Below are 23119 nucleotides of genomic sequence, written 5' to 3'. Positions count from 1 at the left end.
CTAAGCACATCTTTGAGCTCTGGCCTGCCCACCTCCCCTCCCTGTGCCACACTGGCTCAATTCACATTGAATATGGAGCTTATAAGAGCTCGGACTTGACAGTTTAAGCAGTGAAGGGCCCTAGAAGGCCTTTAAACAGATGATGTCATAATCAGATCTGTGATTCAGGGGGATGACTGTGCAGGCTCTACAGAAGATGGAGAAACTTCTGAGGAGGCCCAGGGCCCTAAGTGCCTGCCATAGAGGCCGCAGTTTCCTATGGAGTGCCCCCTACACCACTGACGGGTACAGATGGAGGGAAACACCAGGGATACCCCTTAGCTTCATTTCAGCCAAAATGTTTCTCTTTCTTTTTTTAACCTATTGATGTCTGTGTAAGAGTTTTTTTTTTTAATTTAATAACTTTTAAATTGAAGTTAGAATCATTTGATTTAGAAGTGGTGTATTAGTAGAGGCAGGTAGACTAGCTACAAGTCCATTGAAATTATACTGATAATATGCAGTAGCACATGATAATAGTAATAATGATAATCACAGAAATACAGCAATAACAGCTACCATTCATTTTATCCTTACTGCATAGCAGTGACTATTTTAAGTGCTTTGTGTGGTGTATTATTTTCATGATAACTCATGAAATAGGCAGTTTTATAATTCTTAACAAGTCAGGAAACATATATGAAAAGGCTAAGTAACTTCTCTAAAGTCAGATAGTAACAGGGATTCAAACTCCATGATTCAGAAGTTTAACCAAGAGATCCTGCAATGAGGAAAGTACTGATGGATATAGATGGGACACAGAAGACACTTCGAAGGGAGAATCATCAGTTCTTTGCCAGCAGTTGAATGTAGAGGATTGTGGGGAGAAGCGGTGTAAATCATGGATAACTTGTAGCTTCTAGTTCATGCAACTCCTTGTAGCTTTAAAATTGGGCATATAGCAGGCGGGAAGGGGGCTGTGTGGGGGGTGGGGATGTGGCATTTGATTAGTGAACAAGGAGGGATTGAAGTGTCAGAGACATTCAGGTGGGAGCATTCAGTGGACAGGTATATGCATGGGGCTGAAACCCAGAAGAGAGGAAGGGGCACTGGAGCCCGCAGGGCATTGGCGGCCTCTGGAAGTGGCTGGGCTACCAGACTGTGTGGACACTGTCTGTTCCTCCTCTGTACCCATCCTGCCTGTGCTTCTGCCAGACCAGTTGCTTACTGAACACTTAACTGTGTCTCAGCCTTCCTTGGGCTTATTCTTTGTGTGGAACACCTGTACATCTGTCCTTTCCATGTTTCATTGTATGAACATTCCTCTAGAACATTCCTTAAGGCTTACCCCAGACGCTTTCCTTCTCCTTAAAGACCAATTCATCCCCCAACTCCAATATGGTCCCTTCCTTACGTCAGAACATATCAAGAACACATGATATGTACAGGTTTGTTACATAGGGAGATTTATCTTAATCATTTTAATTTCCCCAACCTACTCCTAACCCGTGGAATATAAGGTCTTGGAGGAAATGGACTATGTTTTACCTTTTTATATTCTGCCTTAAAAATCCTTGTGGAATGGAATTAACTCATTGTCTGGGAACATATGTTAAATCCTAGAACTTCTTTTTCTTGTTTTCCGAGGGCCTTGCTCCTCAACCTGCCTGTCTGTAAATATCAGTTACCTCTGCCTTCTCTCATCTGCAGGGGTACAGTTTTCCTCAAGGCTCCTGGCAAAATGGAATTCAGTCTCCCAGGCTCACCTTTGCTTCTGCCCCTGAGTGTATGTGCCTACTTACTTTTAAGAATCTTGATACTAAGTAATAAATTAAAAAAAAGAGATAGCAAGAGAAATAATACAAGGAAGTTATAACTTTCCAGAATCTTATCCCATGCCTGTAGTCTTGGGCCCTAATCTAGAATTCTTAGCTGAGTTGCAGATAGGACAGTCCTGGCTTTTTATACTGTGTTTACCCTGAAGATATAGTTCAACACGCTCATATCCTTGCCAGCTTTTAGAAAAAAACTAAAGACTTAAAGATGGGTTCGGAGCTGAATGGCGTTTGTCTTGGCTCAGCTGGACTCTTTTCATCTAGAGGCCTTCCTACTCAAAGGCGACATTCTGCTCCCACAGGACGCTCTTTACTCACTTAACTTTCATTACGAGTTGATTTTTGTTCTTTGGATTTTCTCATCCTGCTTTTTTTTTTTTTTTTTGAGATGGAGTCTCACTCTGTCGCCTAGGCTGGAGTGCAGTGGTGCCATCTCGGCTCACTGCAAGCTCCGCCTCCCGGGTTCACGCCATTCTCCTGCCTCAGCCTCCCAAGTAGCTGGGACTACAGGCACCCGCCACCACGCCCGGCTAATTTTTTCTATTTTTAGTAGAGATGGGGTGTCACTGTGTTAGCCAGGATAGTCTCGATCTCCTGATCTCGTGATCCACCCACCTCGGCCTCCCAAAGTGCTGGGATTACAGGCGTGAGCCACCGTGCCCGGCCCCATTTTTTTTTTAAGTGAGCTAACAAAATGGTCATCACTACCACCTCTACCACCTTTTTAAATTTTTTTTAGTTTTTTCTTTTTTTTTTTTTAGTTCTTTCTTCAGGCCAGGCTTTGTGCTTCTTGCTTTATGTGTATATTATTCATTTGAAACCATTTAATAATATAGAAAGTAGGCATTACTCTTTGCATTTTATAGATCAAGATACCAATGCTAGAAACATTGAGCCACTTGGCTGAGGCTCTGATAGCTCCTTATTGACTCAGGTAGGATTGAGACCCAGATGGACCCTGGTTGCGAAGCTGGTCCCCTTTTCATTGTGCTTTCTCCTCCCTGCCCTTCGTTTTTCTACTTTTCTGTTCTTATGCTATTGATGCTTAGAGACCTGCATGTCACATAATCTGTATTTTCTCAGTTGGGACCAGGCCAAGTATAACAAAAAGTTGCTTCTTGATTTCAAAATAATTGAAAATTGTAAGACAATTTTTATTGAATGCAGTAACTTTTAAAATAATGAGATTAACTTTTAAACACTTACTGAATTATTCTACAGTTAAAAGCAATACTATAGTTTAAAACATTAGAAAAAAATGATACCTTTGATTTATTTTTAAACTCAACTTTGTTATTGTTTTTTAAGTCCATAAGGCATTTTTGCTTTTATTTTCCCTTTAATTTAGTTCATCTTGTTTTCCTACAAGTCTTTCAATTTGTTTTACACGTGCACTAACTGACCTGAGCATCTTGCTACTTCATTCAAGTTTATCCTAACCTTGGAAGCTTTCTGTCTTCTAGAATGGCTTCCTTATGCCCAAAAAGCTGCCCCAACCTCAAGCAGGAGGTACACTGAACTCGAGTACACAGATGGATGGATGACTAAAGTTCCCTGAGTCCTACTGGACAGATTTTCGTTGTGTGTTGTGTTGGTTTAATATGAATTAAGGAATGAGACACACATTATATATTTGTGTAGGTGTAATTTAAATTGTTAATGTTTACACAACTAAAAATATAAACGACAAAATTTTCTGAAAATGACACATCTGCAACAGTCTCTTACAACTCTCCTATCCTATATGTGGAAGATGAAGTATTGTTTTGGGGAGAAAATCATCCTGGGTTGTTACAGTAACAAATTTTTGAAGGGTATTTATTTTTTAAAATCCTTCTAGAACAATCCTGGCATTTGAAAGTCTCTGTTTTTGAACACCCATAGAAGAAAATCTTCCAATGTGTTCATAAGACAGTGACCATTTTTTTCCGTTCTGTATGCCTACAATCTAAAAAGTCTTAGTTACATTTACTGAAAATTCACAGAAGTGAATCTTAGACTACAGCAGACCAACCCTTATGCAAATGATTCGTGACCTTGCAACATATTGGAGGTTCCCCATAAATACTTATTGAATTAAAACAAATTTAAATTACATTTAGTTATTTCTTTGGACTTTAAAGTTTATTCAGTTCAGTGTATATTAAAGATGAAACCTGTGGTTTTATATTCAATCTCATACTATGCAAAAGGCACATAATGTCAGTTGTCAGTAGAAATGCTGGCTAGTAGAGTGTCCTTCTCTCAACATTCTGTTGCTTCTCATTTCCAAAGAGCATCTTCAATGTCTTATTAGACCAACAGTAAATTATATTGCAAATTAGTATTTAGAAAAACCTCTCCTGGCCTTGAGGCACAGCAATATTATCAGACTTTCTAAATTATTCTTCCAACTCTACCTTTTTGGGAAGTCACTTTATCAACTCTAGTATGAGTTTCTTCTGGTGAATAGCAGCAATAATAATCTCACCTATGTCATAGGGTTGTTCTGTGGGTTAACTAAGATAGAACTCTAATGTGGCATTAAAATTTTATTTTAAAAGTGGAAACCTCTCTAAGCTGCTGTACAACGTCATGAAAGGTTATGTTTATCAGTTACCGTTTTTACCATGGATATTGATTGCCTTTGTGTAATTATCTACCCCTACCCATATTCATTAAGAGCCTTCCATTTTTAGAAAAGGCATTAGATTATTATAATGGCAGGGTTTCATTTCTTCACTTTGATAGATTTCCCTATTCTGTTACTATTGTTTTATTGTTATTATTATTACTAAGATTTACTATAATGTTAGAGAATATACTTTAGATTAAATTATTTTAATTACATCAAGTGATGCACATTATTTTTATTGAGTATTTACTGTAATTTACTTAGTAATTCTTAAATCAAGGGAACATGATGGTACTACACTGAAGGGAGTGGTTTGGAGCCTGTTCACTACTTTGCAGTAAACAGTGGGCCTCCCTCTCTTCTTTTCAATAACCCATGACTCTTCAGGCTTCACTCTCCAGTCTATGCTCACCCACCATATGATCTCACCCAGTTTTATGGCTTAAAATCACATCCATAAGCTGATTACATCTCTAGCCCAGCCCTCTTTCTAACCGCAGACCTGACACCTCCACTTGGATGCTGATCAGGCTTCTCTAACTTACCATGTCCAAGACTGACCTGGGGTCATTCCTCATAAACCATTGGCTCCTTCTGTCTTCCCCTTTTAATTAATGACAGTTCCTTTGTTCTACTTGTTCAGCCCAAGAATCTTAAGGCCTTCTTAACTCCTCATTTCCTCTGGTCTGTCAGCAAACCCTTGCAGCTCTACTTTTGGAATACATCTAGAATCTCACCACTGCCACTGGTACCACAATGACCCAGCCCACTTTCCTCTCTCCCGTAGGTTACAATAATTGCCTCCTACCCCTGGTCTCTCTACTTCTGTCCTTAGTCCACTGCAGTCAGTTTCAACACAGCAGCCAGAGTGATGCTGTGAAATGTAAATCATATCAAGTGACTCCTCTGCTCAAAGCCCTCTAGTCTAGTGGCTTCATCTCAGAGTAAAGGCCAAAGTCTTGAATATCACCTCTAAGGACCTATGTGATGTGGCTCACATTAGCTCTTTATCTCTGTCTTTTCTTACTCTCTACTCATTCTCTTCTGCTCATTCACCCTGGTGTCCCTGCTGTTCCTAGAACATGCCAGGTAATCAGCCCTCACCTTCCTCTCTACCACATTTGCTTTTCCTTCTTTCTGGTATATGTTCTTCCCCAGATGTCCACACTGTTAGATTGAAGGATCTATAGGACTGATAGATCTATAGACCTTTATTTAAAAATCACCTTCCATGTTCCCTTCATTTTTCTCCCTAGTGCTTATTATTATCTGACATCTTACACATTTTATCTAATTACCTTGTCTATTATGTCTCCCCCAAATCGAATGAAAGTTAAGAGCAGAGGCTTTTGTCTGTCTTGTTCATCACTGTATCCCTAGTGCCTCTAGTAGTGCCTAGTACCCGTGGGTGTTTAGTAAATATTTTTGAATAAATACTAATAAAGCTAGGCTACAATTTCATATTTTGCCAATAGATGCCACTCTCTAAGCCTGTGCTGTGCCCACATCTGATTTTTTTTAGTTTCATATTGTTTTACAGAATGAAATAGTTTAACATTTCCAATTGTGTAATTTGAAAGTGAAATTACTATGAAATCCCAGTGAAGTCACATGTATAAATGGTGGGCAGGCATAGCAGCTTAAACAGCTGCAGTAGGGTTTTTGTTTAGATTGGTGCTGTTGTGATGTCTGCAGGAAATGTGCACTATTGTCTGAACCTATGCAGCTATAAAAAAATTCAAACAATGGAGAAATATGGCTCTACTTATATGAGAACATGTTTGAAAATAAGTGTAATGTTATCATATGTAATCTAAAGTCTCAGCTGCATTAAGCTGACCATCTCCTCCTCTATATTATCCACAAATCATGTACTTTTACTTTTTTGAGAAAGAGATTTCAAGGCAGGAAAGAAGTCGTTTTATATTCTGAGTATACATATTAATGTTTTGTACTAGTTTACTCCATTTTAACAGTTATTTTTTATTATTTTAATCAGGGCAACACAACTATTTATGTGCTGGAAGAAATGATTGCATCATTGATAAGATTCGACGAAAGAATTGTCCTGCTTGCAGACTTCAGAAATGTCTTCAAGCTGGAATGAATTTAGGAGGTAAGTTTTGTATTTTTAGTTTAATAAAAATTGTTAATAGGTAATGCAACAGCACTAAGATCGGTGTACTCTCAAAATTGAAAACGAAGCCAACAGGGAGCAAAGGTTTCTGAAAATCCGATGAGTTCTGTTTTCATGCTAAAACATTTTAGGAGAGAAATATTTATTAGCTGGAGTCAAAAAGAGGTATGTTTTATGGCTATAGTTCTAGTGAATTTTTCAAGCCTGAGTTTGCTAAGTTTCAAGAACTAGGCACTTAACAAAAAACAAAACAAAAATGAATGACTTTTATATAAACCCATAGCTAATAGTTTTTATTGCCACATCTGTTTAGAAATTAGACCTATATGTGATAACATTACCCACATAGAGTACATACCTAACTTTAGAAGTATATGTAATAAAGAAAGATATATATGAAAAAAGCTTTGAAATGTTACAGAGGCTCATCAAAAGAGGAGGAGAGGGTAAAAAACTAGAACCAAATGCGAAAGTATACAACATCCATGGATAGGAAGACTCAGCATCCTCAAGATATAAATTTTCCCTAAGTTAATCTGTAAATATAGTATAATTCTAAGAAAAATACCAATTGATTATTCTAAGTTCCTAAAGAAGAGCCAGGAATATTCTAGAAAAGAAAAATAATGAGAGGAACTAGCTCTACCAGATAGGAAAGCATATTATAGCTACAATAATTAAAATAGTCTGTGGTATTTGCTTATCGATTGTCAGACAGATTAACAGAAGGTCAAGAAATAAATCCAAATAATATAGGAATTTTGCACACAATAAAACTGGCTTTTAAGATCAGTGGAGGGATGGGAGATTATTCAATAGAAAATACTATGACAATTAGATAACCATCTGGAAAACAAGAAAGTTGAATACCAGCTCTTAACTATACACCAAAATAAATGCTGATGCTTCAAAGATTTAAACTTAGAAAAATAGCCACAGAAGTACTAAAAGAAAACATGAATTTTTCTTAATACTCTCCAAGTAGAGAAGACCTTTCCAAATCCCACTATCTGTGGGTTTCATATTGCAGATTCAACCAACCATGAATTGAAAACATTTGGTTTAAAAGATAAAAATACAAAAATACAAAATTTAAAATACAGTGTAACATATATATATAACATAGCATTCACATTGTATTAGGTATTATAAGTCATCTGGAGATGATTTAACATATACAGGAGGTTGTGCATAGGTTATGTGCAATACTGGATTCAGGGGATCATGGTGGACAGGAGGCAGGACTAGATTGCAGCTCCAGGAAAAGCAGCATGCGGAGGCTTGCATTGTGAATTTTAGCTCCAGATCCACTGCAAGAACAAACCAGCAATCCCGAGAGGACCCACAGACCCTCTGAAGGAAGCGGACTGCTCCCGTAGGACCTGGGAGACACCCCAGTTACTGTGAGTTCTGTGTACTGCAGAAGTGGGAAAGGGAGACCCTCCTCTCCTGGACACACACCCCCACTGGAGAAGCTGAAGGTCTGTTTGTGGGAGAAGTTTCTGACTTCACCTGGAGCTGAGTCAACTTAGAGAGCCCAGTGAAATACAGGTGTAGAAGAAGCAGCAGCAAGGTCCTGGGAGCTCTCTGGGTCCCCAAGCAGCCCACTCCTGCCTGACACCACAGGGATCCATCGGGAGGGTGGCCAGAGGAGCAGGGGGTAAAACTCCACAAGGAGAAGGAATTCTCTAGCTGAACTTTGTAACAATTTGAACAGGGCCAGAAGCCTCCTTGCCAGAACTCGGGGGATGGCCCAAATCAGGCCTGCAGACTTCACAGGCAGGGGAAGAACTAAAGCCCTTTTCTGTGGCTGCTGGGAGGCAGATAGCCTTGGGCAAGTTTTCAAGCCCCTCTTGCCCTCTCCCTGGAAACAGACTTGGGCTGTTGGGGTGGCTCGGTGGGAGTGAAACCAGCCCTTCAGTTTGCCTGGGAGCAGGGTGAGGCCTGTGACCGCCAGCTTTCCCCCACTTCCTTGAAAACCTGCATGACTCAGCAGAGGCAGCCATAATCCTCCTTGGTACACAACTCCAGTGAACTGGGAATCTCGCCCCCACCCCCCACAGCAGCCACAGCAAGACCCACCCAAGGAGAGTCTGAGCTCAGACGTGCCTAGCCATACCCCCACCTGATGGTCCTTCCCTATCCACCCTGGTAGCAGAAGACAAAGGGCATATACTCTTGGGAGTTCTTGGGCCCCACCCATCACAGTTCCCTCAGCACACTACTACAACTGATGCTTTCTGGAAATCGCCACTTCCTGGCAGGAGGCCAACCAGCACAAAAATAGAGCGTTAAACCACCAAAGCTAAAAACCCTCACGGAGTCCATTGCACCCTTCACCACCTCCACTGGAATAAGTGCTGGTATCCCCACCTGAGAGACCTGTAGACAGTTCACATCACAGGACTCTGTGCAGACAACCCCCAGTGCCAGCCCGGAGCCAGGTAGACTTGCTGGGTGGCTAGAAGAGAGACAACAATCACTGCAGTTTGGCTCACAGGAAACCACATCCATAGGAAAAGGGGGAGAGTAGTTCATCAAGGGAACACCCTGTGGGACAAAAGAATCTGAACAGCAGCTTTCAGCCCTAGACCGTCCCTCTGACAGAGCCTGCACAAATGAGAAGAAACGAGAAAACCAACCCTGGTAATATGGCAAAACAAGGCTCTTCAACACCCCAGAAAATCACACAAGTGCACCAGCAATGGATCCAAACCAAGAAGAAATCCCTGATTTATCTCAAAAAGAATGCAAGAGGTTAGTTATTCAGCTAATCAGGGAGGGACCAGAGAAAGGCAAAGCCCAATCCAAGGAAATCCAGAAAATGATAAAAGAAGTGAAGGGAGAAATATTCATGGAAATAGATAGCGTAAAGAAAAAAACAATCAAAAATTCTGGAAACTTTGGACACACTTTTAGAAATGTGAAATGCTCTGGAAAGTCTTAAGCAATAGAATTGAACAAGTAGAAGAAAGAAATTCAGAGCTCAAAGACATGGTCTTTAAATTAACCCAATCCAACAAAGACAAAGAAAAAAGAATAAGAAAATATGAACAAAACCTCCAAGAAGTCTGGGATTAAGTTAAATAACCAAACGTAAGAATAATCGGTGTACTTGAGGAAGAAGAGAATTCTAAAAGCCTGGAAAGCATATTTGGGGGAATAATCGAGAAAAACTTCCCCGGTCTTGCAGGAGACTTCAACATCCAAATATAAGAAGCACAAAGAACACCCAGGAAATTCATCACGGAAAGATCATTGCCTAGGCACATTGTCATCAGGTTATCCAAAGTTAAGACAAAGGAAAGAATCTTAAGAGCTGTGAGACAGAAGCACCAGGTAACCTATAAAGGAAAACCTATCAGATTAAGAGCAGATTTCTCAGCAGAAACCCTCAAAGCTAGAAGGGATTAGGGACCTATCTTCAGCCTCCTCAAACAAAACAGTTATCAGCCAAAAATTTTGTATCCAGTGAAACTAAGTATCACATATGAAGGAAAGATACAGCCATTTTCAGACAAACAAATGCTGAGAGAATTTGCCACCACCAAACTATCACTAAAAGAACTGCTAAAAGGAGCTCTAAATCTTGAAACAAATTCTGGAAATACATCAAAACAGAACCTCTTTAAAGCATAAATCACACAGATCTATAAAGCAAAAAAAAAAAGTTAAAAATCAAAAACAAAACCAAAGTACACAGGCAACAAAGAGCAAGATGAATGCAACGGTACTTCACATTTCAATAACATTGAATGTAAGTGGCCTAAATGCTCCACTTAAAAGATATAGAACCGCAGAATGTATAAGAACTCACCAACCATCTGCTGCCTTCAGGAAACTCACCTAACACACAAGGACTCATATAAACTTAAAGTAAAGGGGTATAAAAGGCATTTCATGCAAATGACACCAAAAGCAAAGAGGCGTTGCTATTCTTATATCAGACAAAACAAACTTTAAAGCAGCAGTGGTTAAAATCCTAAACATATATGCACGTAACAGTGGAGCTCCCAGATTTATAAAACAATTACTAATAGACCTAAGAAATGAGATAAACAGCAACACAATAATAGTGGGGGACGTCAATACTCCACTGACAGCACTAGACAGGTCATCAAGACAGAAAGTCAACAAAGAAACAATGGATTTAAACTATACCTTGGAACAAATGGACTTAACAGATGTATACAGAACATTTCATCCAGCAACTGCAGAATACACGTTCTATTCAACAGCGCATGGAACTTTCTCCAAGATAGACCATATGATAGGCCATAAAACAAGCCTCAATAAATTTAAGAAAATTGAAATTATATCAAGCACTCTCTCAGACCACAGTGGAATAAAATTGGACGTCAACTCCAAAAGGAACCTTCAAAACCATAGAAATACATGGAAATTAACCTGCTCCTGAATGAGCATTGGGTCAAAAACAAAATCAAGATGGCAATTTAAAAATTCTTCAAACTGAATTGACAGTAATGACACAACCTATCAAAACCTCTGAGATACAGCAAAGGCAATGCTGAGATGAAAGTAGCCCTGAATGCCTACATCAAAAAGTCTGAAAGAACACAAACAATCTAAGGTCACAACTCAAAGAACTAGAGAAACAAGAACAAACCAAACCCAAACCCAGCAGAAGAAAAGCAATAACCAAGATCAGAGCAGAACTAAATGAAGTTGAAACAAACAAACAATACAAAAGATAAATGAAACAAAAAGCTGGTTCTTTGAAAAGATAAATAAAATTGATAGACCATTAGCAACATTAACCAAGAAAAGAAGAGAGAAAATCCAAATAACCTCACTAAGGAACAAAATAGGAGATATTAAAACTGACACCACTGAAATACAAAAGATCATTCAAGGCTACTATAAACACCTTTACACACATAAACTAGAAAACCTAGAGGAGATGGATAAAGTCTTGGAAAAATACAATCCTCCTAGCTTAAATCTGGAAGAATTAGATACCTTGAGCAGACCAATAACAGATTAAAATGGTAACTAAAAAGACTGAAATGGTAACTAAAAAATTGTCAACAAAAAAAAGTCCAGGACCAGATGGATTCACAGCAGAATTCTATCAGACATTCAAAGAATTGGTACCAATCCTTTTGACACTATTCCACAAGACAGAGAAAGAAGGAACCCTCCCTAATTCATCACCCTAATACCAGAACCAGGAAAGAACATAACCAAAAAAAGAAAACTACAGACTGATATCCCCGATGAACATAGATGCTAAAATTCTTAACAAAATACTAGCTAACCGAATCCAACAACATATGGAAAAGATAATCCACCATGATCAAGTGGGTTTCATACCAGGCATGCAGGGATGCTTTAACATATGCAAGTCAATAAATGTGATATGTTACATAAACAGAATTAAAAACAAAAAAATCACATGATCATCTCAATAGATGCAAAAAATGCATTAGACAAAATCCAGCATCCCTTTTTGATTAAAACTCCCAGCTGGGCATACTGGCTCATGCCTGTAATACCAACACTTGGGGAGACTGAGGTGGGAGGATCACCTGAGATTAGGAGCTCAAGAGCAGCCTGGCCAACATGGCAAAACCCCGTCTCTACTAAAAATACAAAAATTAGCCAGGGGTGGTGGCGCGCAACTGTAGTCTCAGCTACTTGGGGAGGCTGAGGCAGGAGAATCGCTTGAACCCAGGAGGCGGAGGTTGCAATGAGCCAAGATCACGCCACTGCACTCCAGCCTGGGTAGCAAGGTGAGATTCCATCTCAAAAAAAAAAAAAAAAAAAAAACTCAGCAAAATCGGCATACAAGGTATATACCTTAATGTAATAAAAGCCTTCTGTGAGAAACCCACAGCCAACATGATACTGAATCAGGAAAAGTTGAAAGCATTCCCTCTGAGAACTGGAACAAGACAAGCATGCCCACTGTCACCACTCCTCTTCAACATAGTACTGGAAGTCCTAGCCAGAGCAATCAGACAAGAGAAAGAAATAAACAGTATCCAAATTAGTAAAGAGGAAGTCAGACTGTCACTGTTTGCTGATGATATGATCGTTGACCTTGAAAACCCTAGGGACCCCCCTAGAAACCTCCTAGAACTGAAAAAGAATTCAGCAACGTCTCCGGATACAAGAATAATGTACAGAAATCAATAACTCTTCTGTACACCAACAGCAACCAAGCAGAAAATGAAATCAAGAACTTATCCCCTTTTACAATACCTGCAAAAAAAAAAAAAAACCAAATGTGTAGGAATATACCTAAGAAAAGAGTCTAAAGACCTCTACAAGGAAAACTACAAAACACTGCTGAGAGTGTTTTGAAAGAAATCATAGACAACACAAACAAATGGAAACACATCCCATGCTCATGGTTGGGTAGAATCAATATTGTGAAAATGACCATACTGCCAAAAGCAATCTACAAATTCAACGCAATCCCCATCAGAATACCACCGTCATTCTTCGCAGAATTAGAAAAAAACAATTCTGAAATTCATATGGAACTAAAAAAGAGCCTACATAGACAAAGCAAGACTAAGCAAAAAGAACAAACCTGGAGGCATCCCATTACCTGATTTCAAACTATACTATAAGGCCATAGTTACCAAAACAGTGTAGTACCGGTATAAAAATAGGTACATAGACCAATGGAACATAGTAGAGAACCCAGAAATAAACCCAGATGTTTAGAGCCAACTGATCTTTGACAAATAAACAAAAACATAAGGTAGGGAAAGGACATTTCAACAAAGGGTGCTGGGATAATTGCCTGGCCACACGTAGGAGAATGAAACTGGATCCTCATCCCTCACCTTATACAAAAATCAACTCAAGATGGATTAAGGACTTAAACCTAATACCTGAAACTATGAAAATTCTAGAAGATAACATTGGAAAAAACCCTTCTAGACATTGGCTTAGGCAAGGATTTCATGACCAAGAACCCAAAAGCAAATGCAATAAAAACAAATATAAATTGTTGGGACCTTATTAAACTAAAGAGCTTTTGCACAGCGAAAGGAACAGTCAGCAGAGTAAACAGACGAGAGTCAGCAGAGTAAACAGATGACCCACAGAGTGGGAGAAAATCTTCTGTACATCTGACAAAGGGCTAATATACAGAATCTACAATGAACTCAAACAAATCAGTAAGAAAAAAAAATCCCATCCAAAAGTGGGCTAAGGACATGAATACACAATTCTCGAAAGAAGATATACAAATGGCCAACAAACATGAAAAAATGCTCAACATCACTAATGATCAGGGAACTGCAAATCAAAACCAAAATGCAATACCGCCTCACTCCTGCAAGAATGGCCATAATCAAAAAATCAAAAAACAGTAGATGTTGGCATAGATGCGGTAAACAGGGAACACTTCTACACTGCTGGTGGGAACGTAAAATAATACAGCCACCATGGACAACAGTGTGGCGATTCCTTAAATAACTAAAAGTAGAACTACCATTTCATCCAGCAGCCCCACTACTGGGTATCTACCCAGAGGAAAAGAAGTCATTATTTGAAAGATATACTTGTACACGCATGTTTATAACAGCACAATTCACAATTGCAAAATTGTGGAACCAACCCAAATGCCCATCAATCAACAAGTGGATAAAGAAACTGTGATATTATACATATCACATATATCATATATATATATATCACAGTTTCTTTATATATATATATACACACACACATCAATATGATGGAATACTATGCAGACATAAAAAGGAATGAATTAACAGCATTTGCAGTGACCTGGATGAGATTGGAGAGTATTATTCTAAGTGATGTAACTCAAGAATGGAAAACCAAACATCGTATGTTGTCACTGGTATGTGGGAGCTAAGCTATGAGGACACAAAGGCATAAGAATGACACACTGGACTCTGGGGACTTGGGAGGAAGAGTGGGAGGGGGGTAAGGGATAAAAGACTGCTACAAATATGGTACAATGTATACTGCTTGGATGATGGGTGCACCAAAATCTCACAAATCACCACTAAAGAACTTATTCATGTAACCAAATACCACCTGTACCCCGATAACTTATGAGGAAAAAAATAGATTATGTACAATACTGTGCCATTTTATATGAGAGACCTGAGAATTCATGGATTTTGGTATCTCAGAGCAGGGGATAAGTTTTCCTGGAACCAATCCCCTGAGGATGCTGAAAGATGACTATATGAAATAAACTCAGAAGCTATAAAAGCAAAAATTGAGAAAAATGAACATTACTTACAAATCAAATATTACTGCAAAGGCCTTAAACAATATGAAACTGGAGGAAATACAACTTATAGACAAAGGGTTAATTTTTCTCACAGATAAAGAGCTCCTATAATTTTATAAGAAAATAAAACCCAACTCATTAAAAAAACAGGTAAAGGATATGAACAGAACACTTGCAGATAAAAGAAATACAATTGGTTCTTGAAACACATGAAAAGATTCTAAATCTAATCATTATAATAGAAATGCAAATTAAAAATGTAATGAGATGTTATTTTTTTTGACAAGGATAAAACATTTTTATGACACTGTTTGATGAGAGTATGGAAATAAAGTTAAACTCATTGATGATCTCCTGCATTTCAGGTGGGAGAATAAATTGGTACAACCCCTATGGAGAGCAATTTGGCTATTTCAATAAAATGTTAAAAGGCACATGCCTTGGACTCAACAATTCCACTTTTAGGAATTTATCCTATGTATATTCTTGCAATGCTAGAAATGATCTCTACATTAAATACTCATTGTGGTGTTGTTAAATATCAGAAATTTATTAAATATTCATCTGTTGAGGATGGATTAAATAAATTACAGAATACTCTTCAGACATTAATAAAAATAAAGGGAACTCTGTATATACTAATATGGACTGATCTCCCAAGTAGTATTTAGTGAAAAAAAATCAGGTTGTAAAATAGATATACAACTCATAGCATACAAAATATGCTATTTTAGAAAGCATATTGTATAGAACATTTCTGGAATGATGTATGAGTTGCTAGTAGTGGTGGTCATCTCTACAGAGAGGACTTGGGTAGCTAGAAGATGCGATAAGGAAAACTAATTGTCACTGTAGATCCTTCTGTGCCTTTGAATTTTGTATTGTGATGGAAGCATGTGTTGTGTACCCATATTGCCTATTTAAAAAAAAAAGTAGTTCAAAAAACTAATTAAATGAGACTTCATTCTTCTTTGCTTTGATCAATGAATTAACTGGCTGGCTGGTCAGGACCAGGGAGTAAACAGGACTTCCTACAGAGTAGAGCAACTCCTAGAAATCAAGAGAACAGTGAGCTTGGCCTTACTGCTAATGTGAGGACATGCTCCAAGTACCAACACCAAATCAGAGAGAGGGCCACACTGGCTAAGGGGGCATGCCCTGGAACCAGACTGTGTGGGTGGGAGCCATTGCTCTGCCACTCACTGACCTTGTAACCTCAGGCAAGTTATCCTTTCTTTGTGCTCCAGTTTCTTTTTCCTCACATTGCATTGATCAGCATACCTACCTCTCAGACTGTGATGAGATTTGATGAGTAAATGTATGGTGAGAAGAAAGCGATTACTGAGTGTGTGTTAGTTGGCAGTGGCGGAGGTGGTGAATGTGGGGTGGTTCGTGGTGGCTTCCGTAGTGCTTTCACACATTATCTCATTTTATCCTACCAGCCTCTGAATCCCCAGCAAAGGCATTATGGCCCCATGTTTTGGTAATGGTGGGCCTCTGGTGGCCAGAGAAGTTAAGTGGCTTGCCCAGGCAGTGAGACAATTAAACTAGATTTTGAACTTCTGAGCTCCTTTTCTGGTGTCTCTAGTGCACCACCGTGTCCCCTTGTCTGATATTGGAATCATTGCAGATGTGGCCCAAAAGATTACCCTCTGTAGTATGTGAGTGAGAATCAGGAGAGATTATTAATAATTTAAAATCTAGATGACACAAGGGTACAGCCATTGGTTGTAAAGTAAACTCAATCTATTTTATAAAATCCATCAGTTGATTTTTTTTAAAAAGCACTTGCTAGGAAGGAATGTTTTAATGTATCTGTATATAATGTGTGGACTACTTTACAAATAATAGCATATATTACATAAAATATATAAATATTGTAAATATGTATATGAAATGTATAGTCTTATTCACGCTGTAATATATGGTTACTATTGGTTACTATAAAAATAAAATGCCTATCCTTATCATTCTTTTTTTTTTCTTTTGTGAGACAGAGTCTTGCTCTTGTCACCCAGGCTGGAGTGCAATGGCATGCTCACTGCAACCTCCGCCTCCCGGGTTCAAGCGATTCTCCTGCCTCAGCCTCCCAAGTAGCTGAGATTACAGGTGCCCACCACTACACCAGGCTAATTTTTTTTTTTTTTTTGTATTTTTAGTAGAGTTGGGGTTTCACCATGTTGGCCAGGCTGGTCTCGAACTCCTGACCTTGTGATCCGCCCACCTTGTCCTCCCAAAGTGCTGGGATTACAGGCGTGAGCTACCGCACCCAGCCTATCCTTATCATTCTTACCTCATAGGGTGTTCTAAGGATTAACTCAGTCAGTAACTTAAAACAGGATTTCTTAGTGTCTGCACAGTTGACATTTTGGGCCTGATAGTTCTTGTTGTAGAGGACTGTCCTGTGCATAGTAGGGTGTTTATCAGTGTCCCTGGTCTCTACCTACTAGATACCTGCGGCAGTTCACTCTCCTCCAGTTGTGACAACTAAAAATATCTCCAGACTTTACCAAATGTCCCCTTGGGGCCATGGAGCATTACTGGTTTAGCAATAATAGTAAGAAAGTATTAGGTATTATTTTCTGTTGAACTGTACATTCCATCAGAGGAGGAATTGTTGTTTGTTTATTTGTTGCCTTATCCTCGGTGACTGCAACAGTACAGGGCACAAAGTTTGGTGTTCACTGGCTATTGATTGAATACATGAATAAACAATTGGCATTTTTGAGGGCTTGCTGTGCTCTGAGCACTCTGCTGAGCCCATTATATGCACTGTCCCACTTAAACCTCACAGCAACACTATGAGATACATACTCTTCATGTGTCCATTTTACAAGCGAGTTAATGGAGGCATGGAGGTTAAAAATCATCATCACTGGTCATCAGAGAAATGCAAATCAAAACCACAGTGAGATATCATCTCACACCAATTAGAATGGCCATCATTAAGAAGTCAGGAAACAACAGATGCTGGAGAGGATGTGGAGAAATAGGAATGCTTTTACACTGTTGGTGGGAGTGTAAACTACTTCAACCATTGTGGAAGACAGTGTGGCGATTCCTCAAGGAGCTAGAACTAGAAATACCATTTGACCCAGCTATCCCATTACTGGGTATATACTCAAAGGATTATAAATCATGCTACTTTAAAGGCGCATGCACACGTATGTTTATTGCGGCACTATTCACAATAGCAAAGACTTGGAACCAACCCAAATGTCCAACAACGATAGACTGGATTAAGGAAATGTGACACGTATACACCATGGAATACTATGCAGCCATAAAAAAGGATGAGTTCATGTCCTTTACAGGGGCATGGATGAAGCTGGAAACCATCATTCTCAGCAAACTATCATAAGGACAGAAAACCAAACACCACATGTTCTCACTCATAGGTGGGAATTGAACGATGAGAACACTTGGACATAGGCAGGGTGGGGAACATCACACACTGGGGCCTGTTGTGGGGTGGGGGGCAGAGGGGGAGGTATAGCATTAGGAGAAATACCTAATGTATATGACGAGTTGATGGGTTCAGCAAACCAATATGGCACATATATACCTATGTAACAAACCTGCATGTTGTGCACATGTACCCTAGAACTTAAAATATAATAATAATGGTAATAAAAGCTGGCCCAAGGCCACCAAGCCAGGGAGTAGCAGAGCCAGAACCTAGATCTCTGTTCCTGGCAGCAAAGCCTATGCCTGGCCTCACTCAGCAGGTCCCCTGTAGGCAAAGTGGCTCAGCTATCTTTTAAAGACAGCCATGGTACAAGTGTTTAGCTGGCCTCTGCAGTTATCTATAAGTGAGGTTTGGCACGGTATGTGATACAAAATTCACATAATTTGTTACTGTTTTCTGCCTATACAGGATAGGTTTTATGGGTTTTGGTAAAAAATCTTGCTGAAAAAAGCTTACTCTGAATCTTGAGGTCCTTTAAAAAAGTAGGTGAATCGAAAATGGGCAGAGTGAAAACTGGTATTTATGAAAGCAATATTTACTTTAGGTTTAAGTTATAATTTAACCACTTCTGGTTCATGAATTAAATAATTAACTTTTATTAGTTGTCCAGTTGTGTACTTTGTAATTTTTTTTCTTTTATGATTTATTTCGAAGTCTTGCTTTTAGTTTCAATTTGGGAAAAAGAAACACCAGCAGTCTTACACTTGAAAAAGAGAATGTGAAGTTTAACTTCTAATGTGAAGCAATTTCTAAAATTAAAAACATGAATTAAAACCCTTTTATGCATGTTTCGATCTCACCGCTGTTTTCCTAACAAAGCAAAGTGGTCCAGTTTCTTTTACCCGCCTTCTTCTTTACTATCTCTTTTGAGGCATATGGCAACATAGTGTAATACTTGGAAGACCTTTTCTTTTAGCAAATGATCATGACTCCTGGAATAAAATCCAAAATACTAGAGAATATTTTTTTCCTATCTGATTAGTTGGTTAGCATGTAGTCCTAATCATGTCCCCAAACTGGCCTCTCCTTTACAATGTGGGAGGAAGGAAGAATAAAGAGTGCATAGATTTGTATCTCTCAGAAATTAAAGCTATAGAATGTGCCTCTTCGCATTTCTCTAGACCCACTCCCTCCCTCCTGCCACTAGTACTATTCTTTTTCCTTAAAATCCTGCTGGGCTGGAGGCAGCCTGCAAAGGAAAATACAGCAGAAGATGTGAGAATGTCAACAGAGAAATTGAAAGGAAAATAACAGTTCTTTGGCCCTAAGCTGAGCCTGCCACTCTTGCTATAGCCCATATTAGTGGATCTAAAAAAGCCCCGTGGCTCTCTGTACGTGAGAATTTTCTGCTTTGTGTAGCTTTTTTCAAAGGAATTAATTCACTTCACTTTTACCAGTGTTCTGAAGGGAGTGGTCTATACATGCCTTTTAGAGCTTTTCCTAAAATATGTAAAGCATAGCACTAAATTTAGCCAGCCCTTAGACCAAGAATGAGTCCTTGGAAGGGTTTCTAGCTTGACTGCCCCCTGACCATAGAATATAGAGGGGATCATAGAGTTTTTCCTATTCCAGTCCTCCCATTTTACAGATGAGGAATTTGGAGTCCAAGATAGTATCATTAGATACTTGAAAAATACAGTGTAAGGATCCTAATTAGTCCTCTTCCCTTCTTTCTAAACTACCCCTCTCACTTCACATTTCGATAGCACTTGAAGTCCTCTTTCACATTCCTTTAGTGAAGACACTAAAATACTAAAATCATGCTTCCTGTAACTTTGAAAAGGTAGACTTTACAAGCCACAGCATATTTCTGAAACTGGTTCCTAATTCTGGTTCCAATGTACTTGAACAAGTATCTGTAGTTTTCCTTAATCTCAGAAATCACTGAGTTTAGCAGGATCCTGTAAAGGTGGCCATATCGCGTCCCCCTTTCCCTCTTAGAGTGGGACACATCACAGGAAAAGCGAGAAGGATCTAAGACACAGGAAGCAGGAGCAACAGCAGACATCATGGTTGCTTTTGAGGGTTGGAGAGAAGGCAACTAGGGGAAGAGGGAAGGGAAACAACGCTGATACTGGGAATCATTCACTAAAACAGATGCTCTTGTACATTACTGATAACAATGGAACCACAGCGGGGAAAATACTTATGTTAGAATACATCCACATAATGCAATATTAACGGGCCAATAAAATTATGGCCATGAAAATTTATAACAACATAGAACAGCCTCTGAAAAAAGAAACTAATAATACAAAATTAGTATGCAAAGTTATTTAGGTTACTTACTCTGTGATTACGACCACACTAAAAGGTTTGCATGAGTCAAAAGACTAGAAGGAAATGTTAGAACACCAAAGATGGTTTGCTAGTGAAGTAACATTATGACTGCATTTTTTTCTTATCTCCTTTCTAGTTTATTAATAATATGAGCATATTTTATGAAATTTAAAGAAAAAAAGCTCATAATTTTGAACTAAAAAGAGAAGCATTAACACTAACAGTGTTAGTAAGCAGAAGAGGTAAAGACACACAGATGGCCAAAGGAGTTATCCCTGAACAGGAAGGAGGAAAAAATATTTTTTAAAAAAGCCATCAGTAAGTTACCTGCTGTGCAATACTTTTAAAAACTGAAATGTAGAAGTGAGCAGAAAACAAAAGACCCAGAGACCAAAGAATTAAAGAATCATGACTGCCACACCAAACCCAGAGAGAGATCTTTTTACTTGAAGAAAATTGGCTTTACCTGCCAGCAACTTGCTACAACTAGTTGGCATGGTCACCTGCAAAACTCACAGTGTGGGTCTGGTGAGAGAAATTACAGGATCAACACCAGCAAGAGAATAGGTTTAATATCTGAAATCCAATAAGAGAAACAATTTTTATGTCTTTAAAGGGTCTCCCAAGGCAGGATATGCAGTAGTTGTAGAAGTTTAGAAAGCCCAAGTGTATTGAGTTTTATAAAAGAGATACTATTCCTCAGATTTTTTTTCTTTCCATTCTCCTTGCTTATAGACAATAAGAATTTCAATGGGACTTTTGAACAGTAAAGTTGGGAAAGAATAAATTTTTATAAGTCAGTGAAAGTGTGGTTTTTCATCTTCACATATTAACTAAGCCATATTAATTGTCATAGTAATATAACTGTTGAATTAAACAACTGGTGTTTTTACACTGCAGAATTTCATGGAGGAAATTCAGGATTGGCTCTAAAGCAGATAGAATTTAAAAGAATTTGCTGTATCTCTTTTAAAGACTTTTTTTCTTTTAAATTTTAACTCTTGTGATTATAATTTGCGCTCAATATATACATCTAATTTTTGTTAGTTTCCTTCAAAACTCTCATTAAATTGGTGTCTTATTTTGTGAATGATGACATCTTAGAACAGAAGCAGTGCAGGCATTGAATGCCAGTGTTCATCCCTCCCCAGAAATACATGCAGTTTTATGAACTCACTCATGCCTTGCTGAGCTTACCCAAGGAGTCTGCTTTTCTTATGTCTTTTTAAATATAAAATTCAGGGATGTCAGAAAAATTGGGTATACGGATACCCTCTGTTGCTTTCAGTTTTCCTTTACCTTTTTCACTGCAGTCTGTCCTGGTAGATTGTCATTCTAGCCTTCCTTAAAGGGCCTGAGAGCTTAGCATTTCAGACTTTTTGGGCATAGGAAATCTTGTCATTTGTCCTCGGTGGTCTCAAGAGACCTATAATCCGAACTGTCCTTTCTCTTTCCAAGTAGCATCCTCAATACACAGTTCTCTTTGGGCCAGGACCCCCAGCAACCTCCCAGTTTCACACACTCACTGATATTTTCTGTAATACACAACTGCTAACTCTGTTAAAATCGTTTTGTGGTTTTTGTTCATGACACCTCACATTGTTACATTATTTCAGGTCACTGCAGATAATGGAGTTTTATTACAGTATTAATAATTGCACAGTCTTTGTGAACTGCTGGAATATCACTCAGGATATAAGAGGCTTTCAATTTCTAGGACTTTCTCTTTGTTTTGTTTTGTTGTGTTTTTTTTTTTTTTTTTTACCTGCTTCTTTCTGCTATTTTCACTCTACCTCTCTTTGTCCTAACATGTTGCTTTTGCATCCTGGTGGTTTTCAGTACAGGTTTCTACTTAATATATTCTCTCTGCCTATCTCTCAGTGTCATTGACACCTGAGTGTCCTGCATTCAAAATTCCCAAGAGGAGGGTCCAGATTAACTGGTCAGTCACCACCCAGAACAGGGCTTCCGATTTGGCTGAGAGAATATAGACAATGTCTGCCTTTGACCCCTTGCCCTTTCCTCACCCAGGCTGGTATGGTCAGATCACAGGGCCCTTTGGTAGAAAGCGGGAGAACCTTTTGAGAAACATTATGACCCAATTTTTCAGAAAGGAACTGTGACTGTAACAATCAGAGTATAATAAACACATCTCTACTACAAACCCATAACAGTTACAGGCATCTGCTAATTGCAGAACATCCTTGAAATCGTGGCAAAATTTTCAATATCCTAATTTTTATTTATGTATTTTATGTTATCCATACATTTAAAAGTGAAAAAAATCAGTTTTCAATAAGCAGATTATCAAAGCGAAATATTAGCTTCATGCTTCTTGGAACAGAACTACTGAAGGCTTTTTTTTCCAGAGTCTCACTCTGTTGCCCAGGCTGGAGTGAGGTGGCGCATTCTCAGCTCACTGAAACCTCCGCCTCCCAGGTTCAAGTGATTCTCATACCTCAGCTTACCAGCTAGCTGGTATCACAGGTGTGCTCCGCCACACCCAGCTAATTTTTAGTAGAGATGAGGGTTTCACCATGTTTGCCAGACTGGTGTC

The 23119-nt window shown here is 38.8% G+C and overlaps 1 protein-coding gene across 5 annotated transcripts in view; it reads left to right on the top strand.

Annotated features, from left to right (window-relative positions):
* Window positions 1-23119, top strand: part of NR3C2 (nuclear receptor subfamily 3 group C member 2) — a 366173-nt gene that overhangs the window by 244055 nt on the left and 98999 nt on the right. For all 5 annotated transcript variants that reach the window (XM_063809057.1, XM_009448401.4, XM_054683874.2 and 2 more), the window contains exon 4: window positions 6428-6544. In XM_063809057.1, coding sequence (XP_063665127.1) covers window positions 6428-6544 — 117 coding nt within the window. The remainder of the gene's footprint in view (window positions 1-6427; window positions 6545-23119) is intronic.

The sequence above is a fragment of the Pan troglodytes genome, chromosome 3 (assembly GCF_028858775.2).
Source record: "Pan troglodytes isolate AG18354 chromosome 3, NHGRI_mPanTro3-v2.0_pri, whole genome shotgun sequence".
NCBI classification, from domain to species: Eukaryota; Metazoa; Chordata; class Mammalia; order Primates; family Hominidae; genus Pan; species Pan troglodytes.
This window is presented reverse-complemented; position numbering and strand designations above follow the sequence as displayed.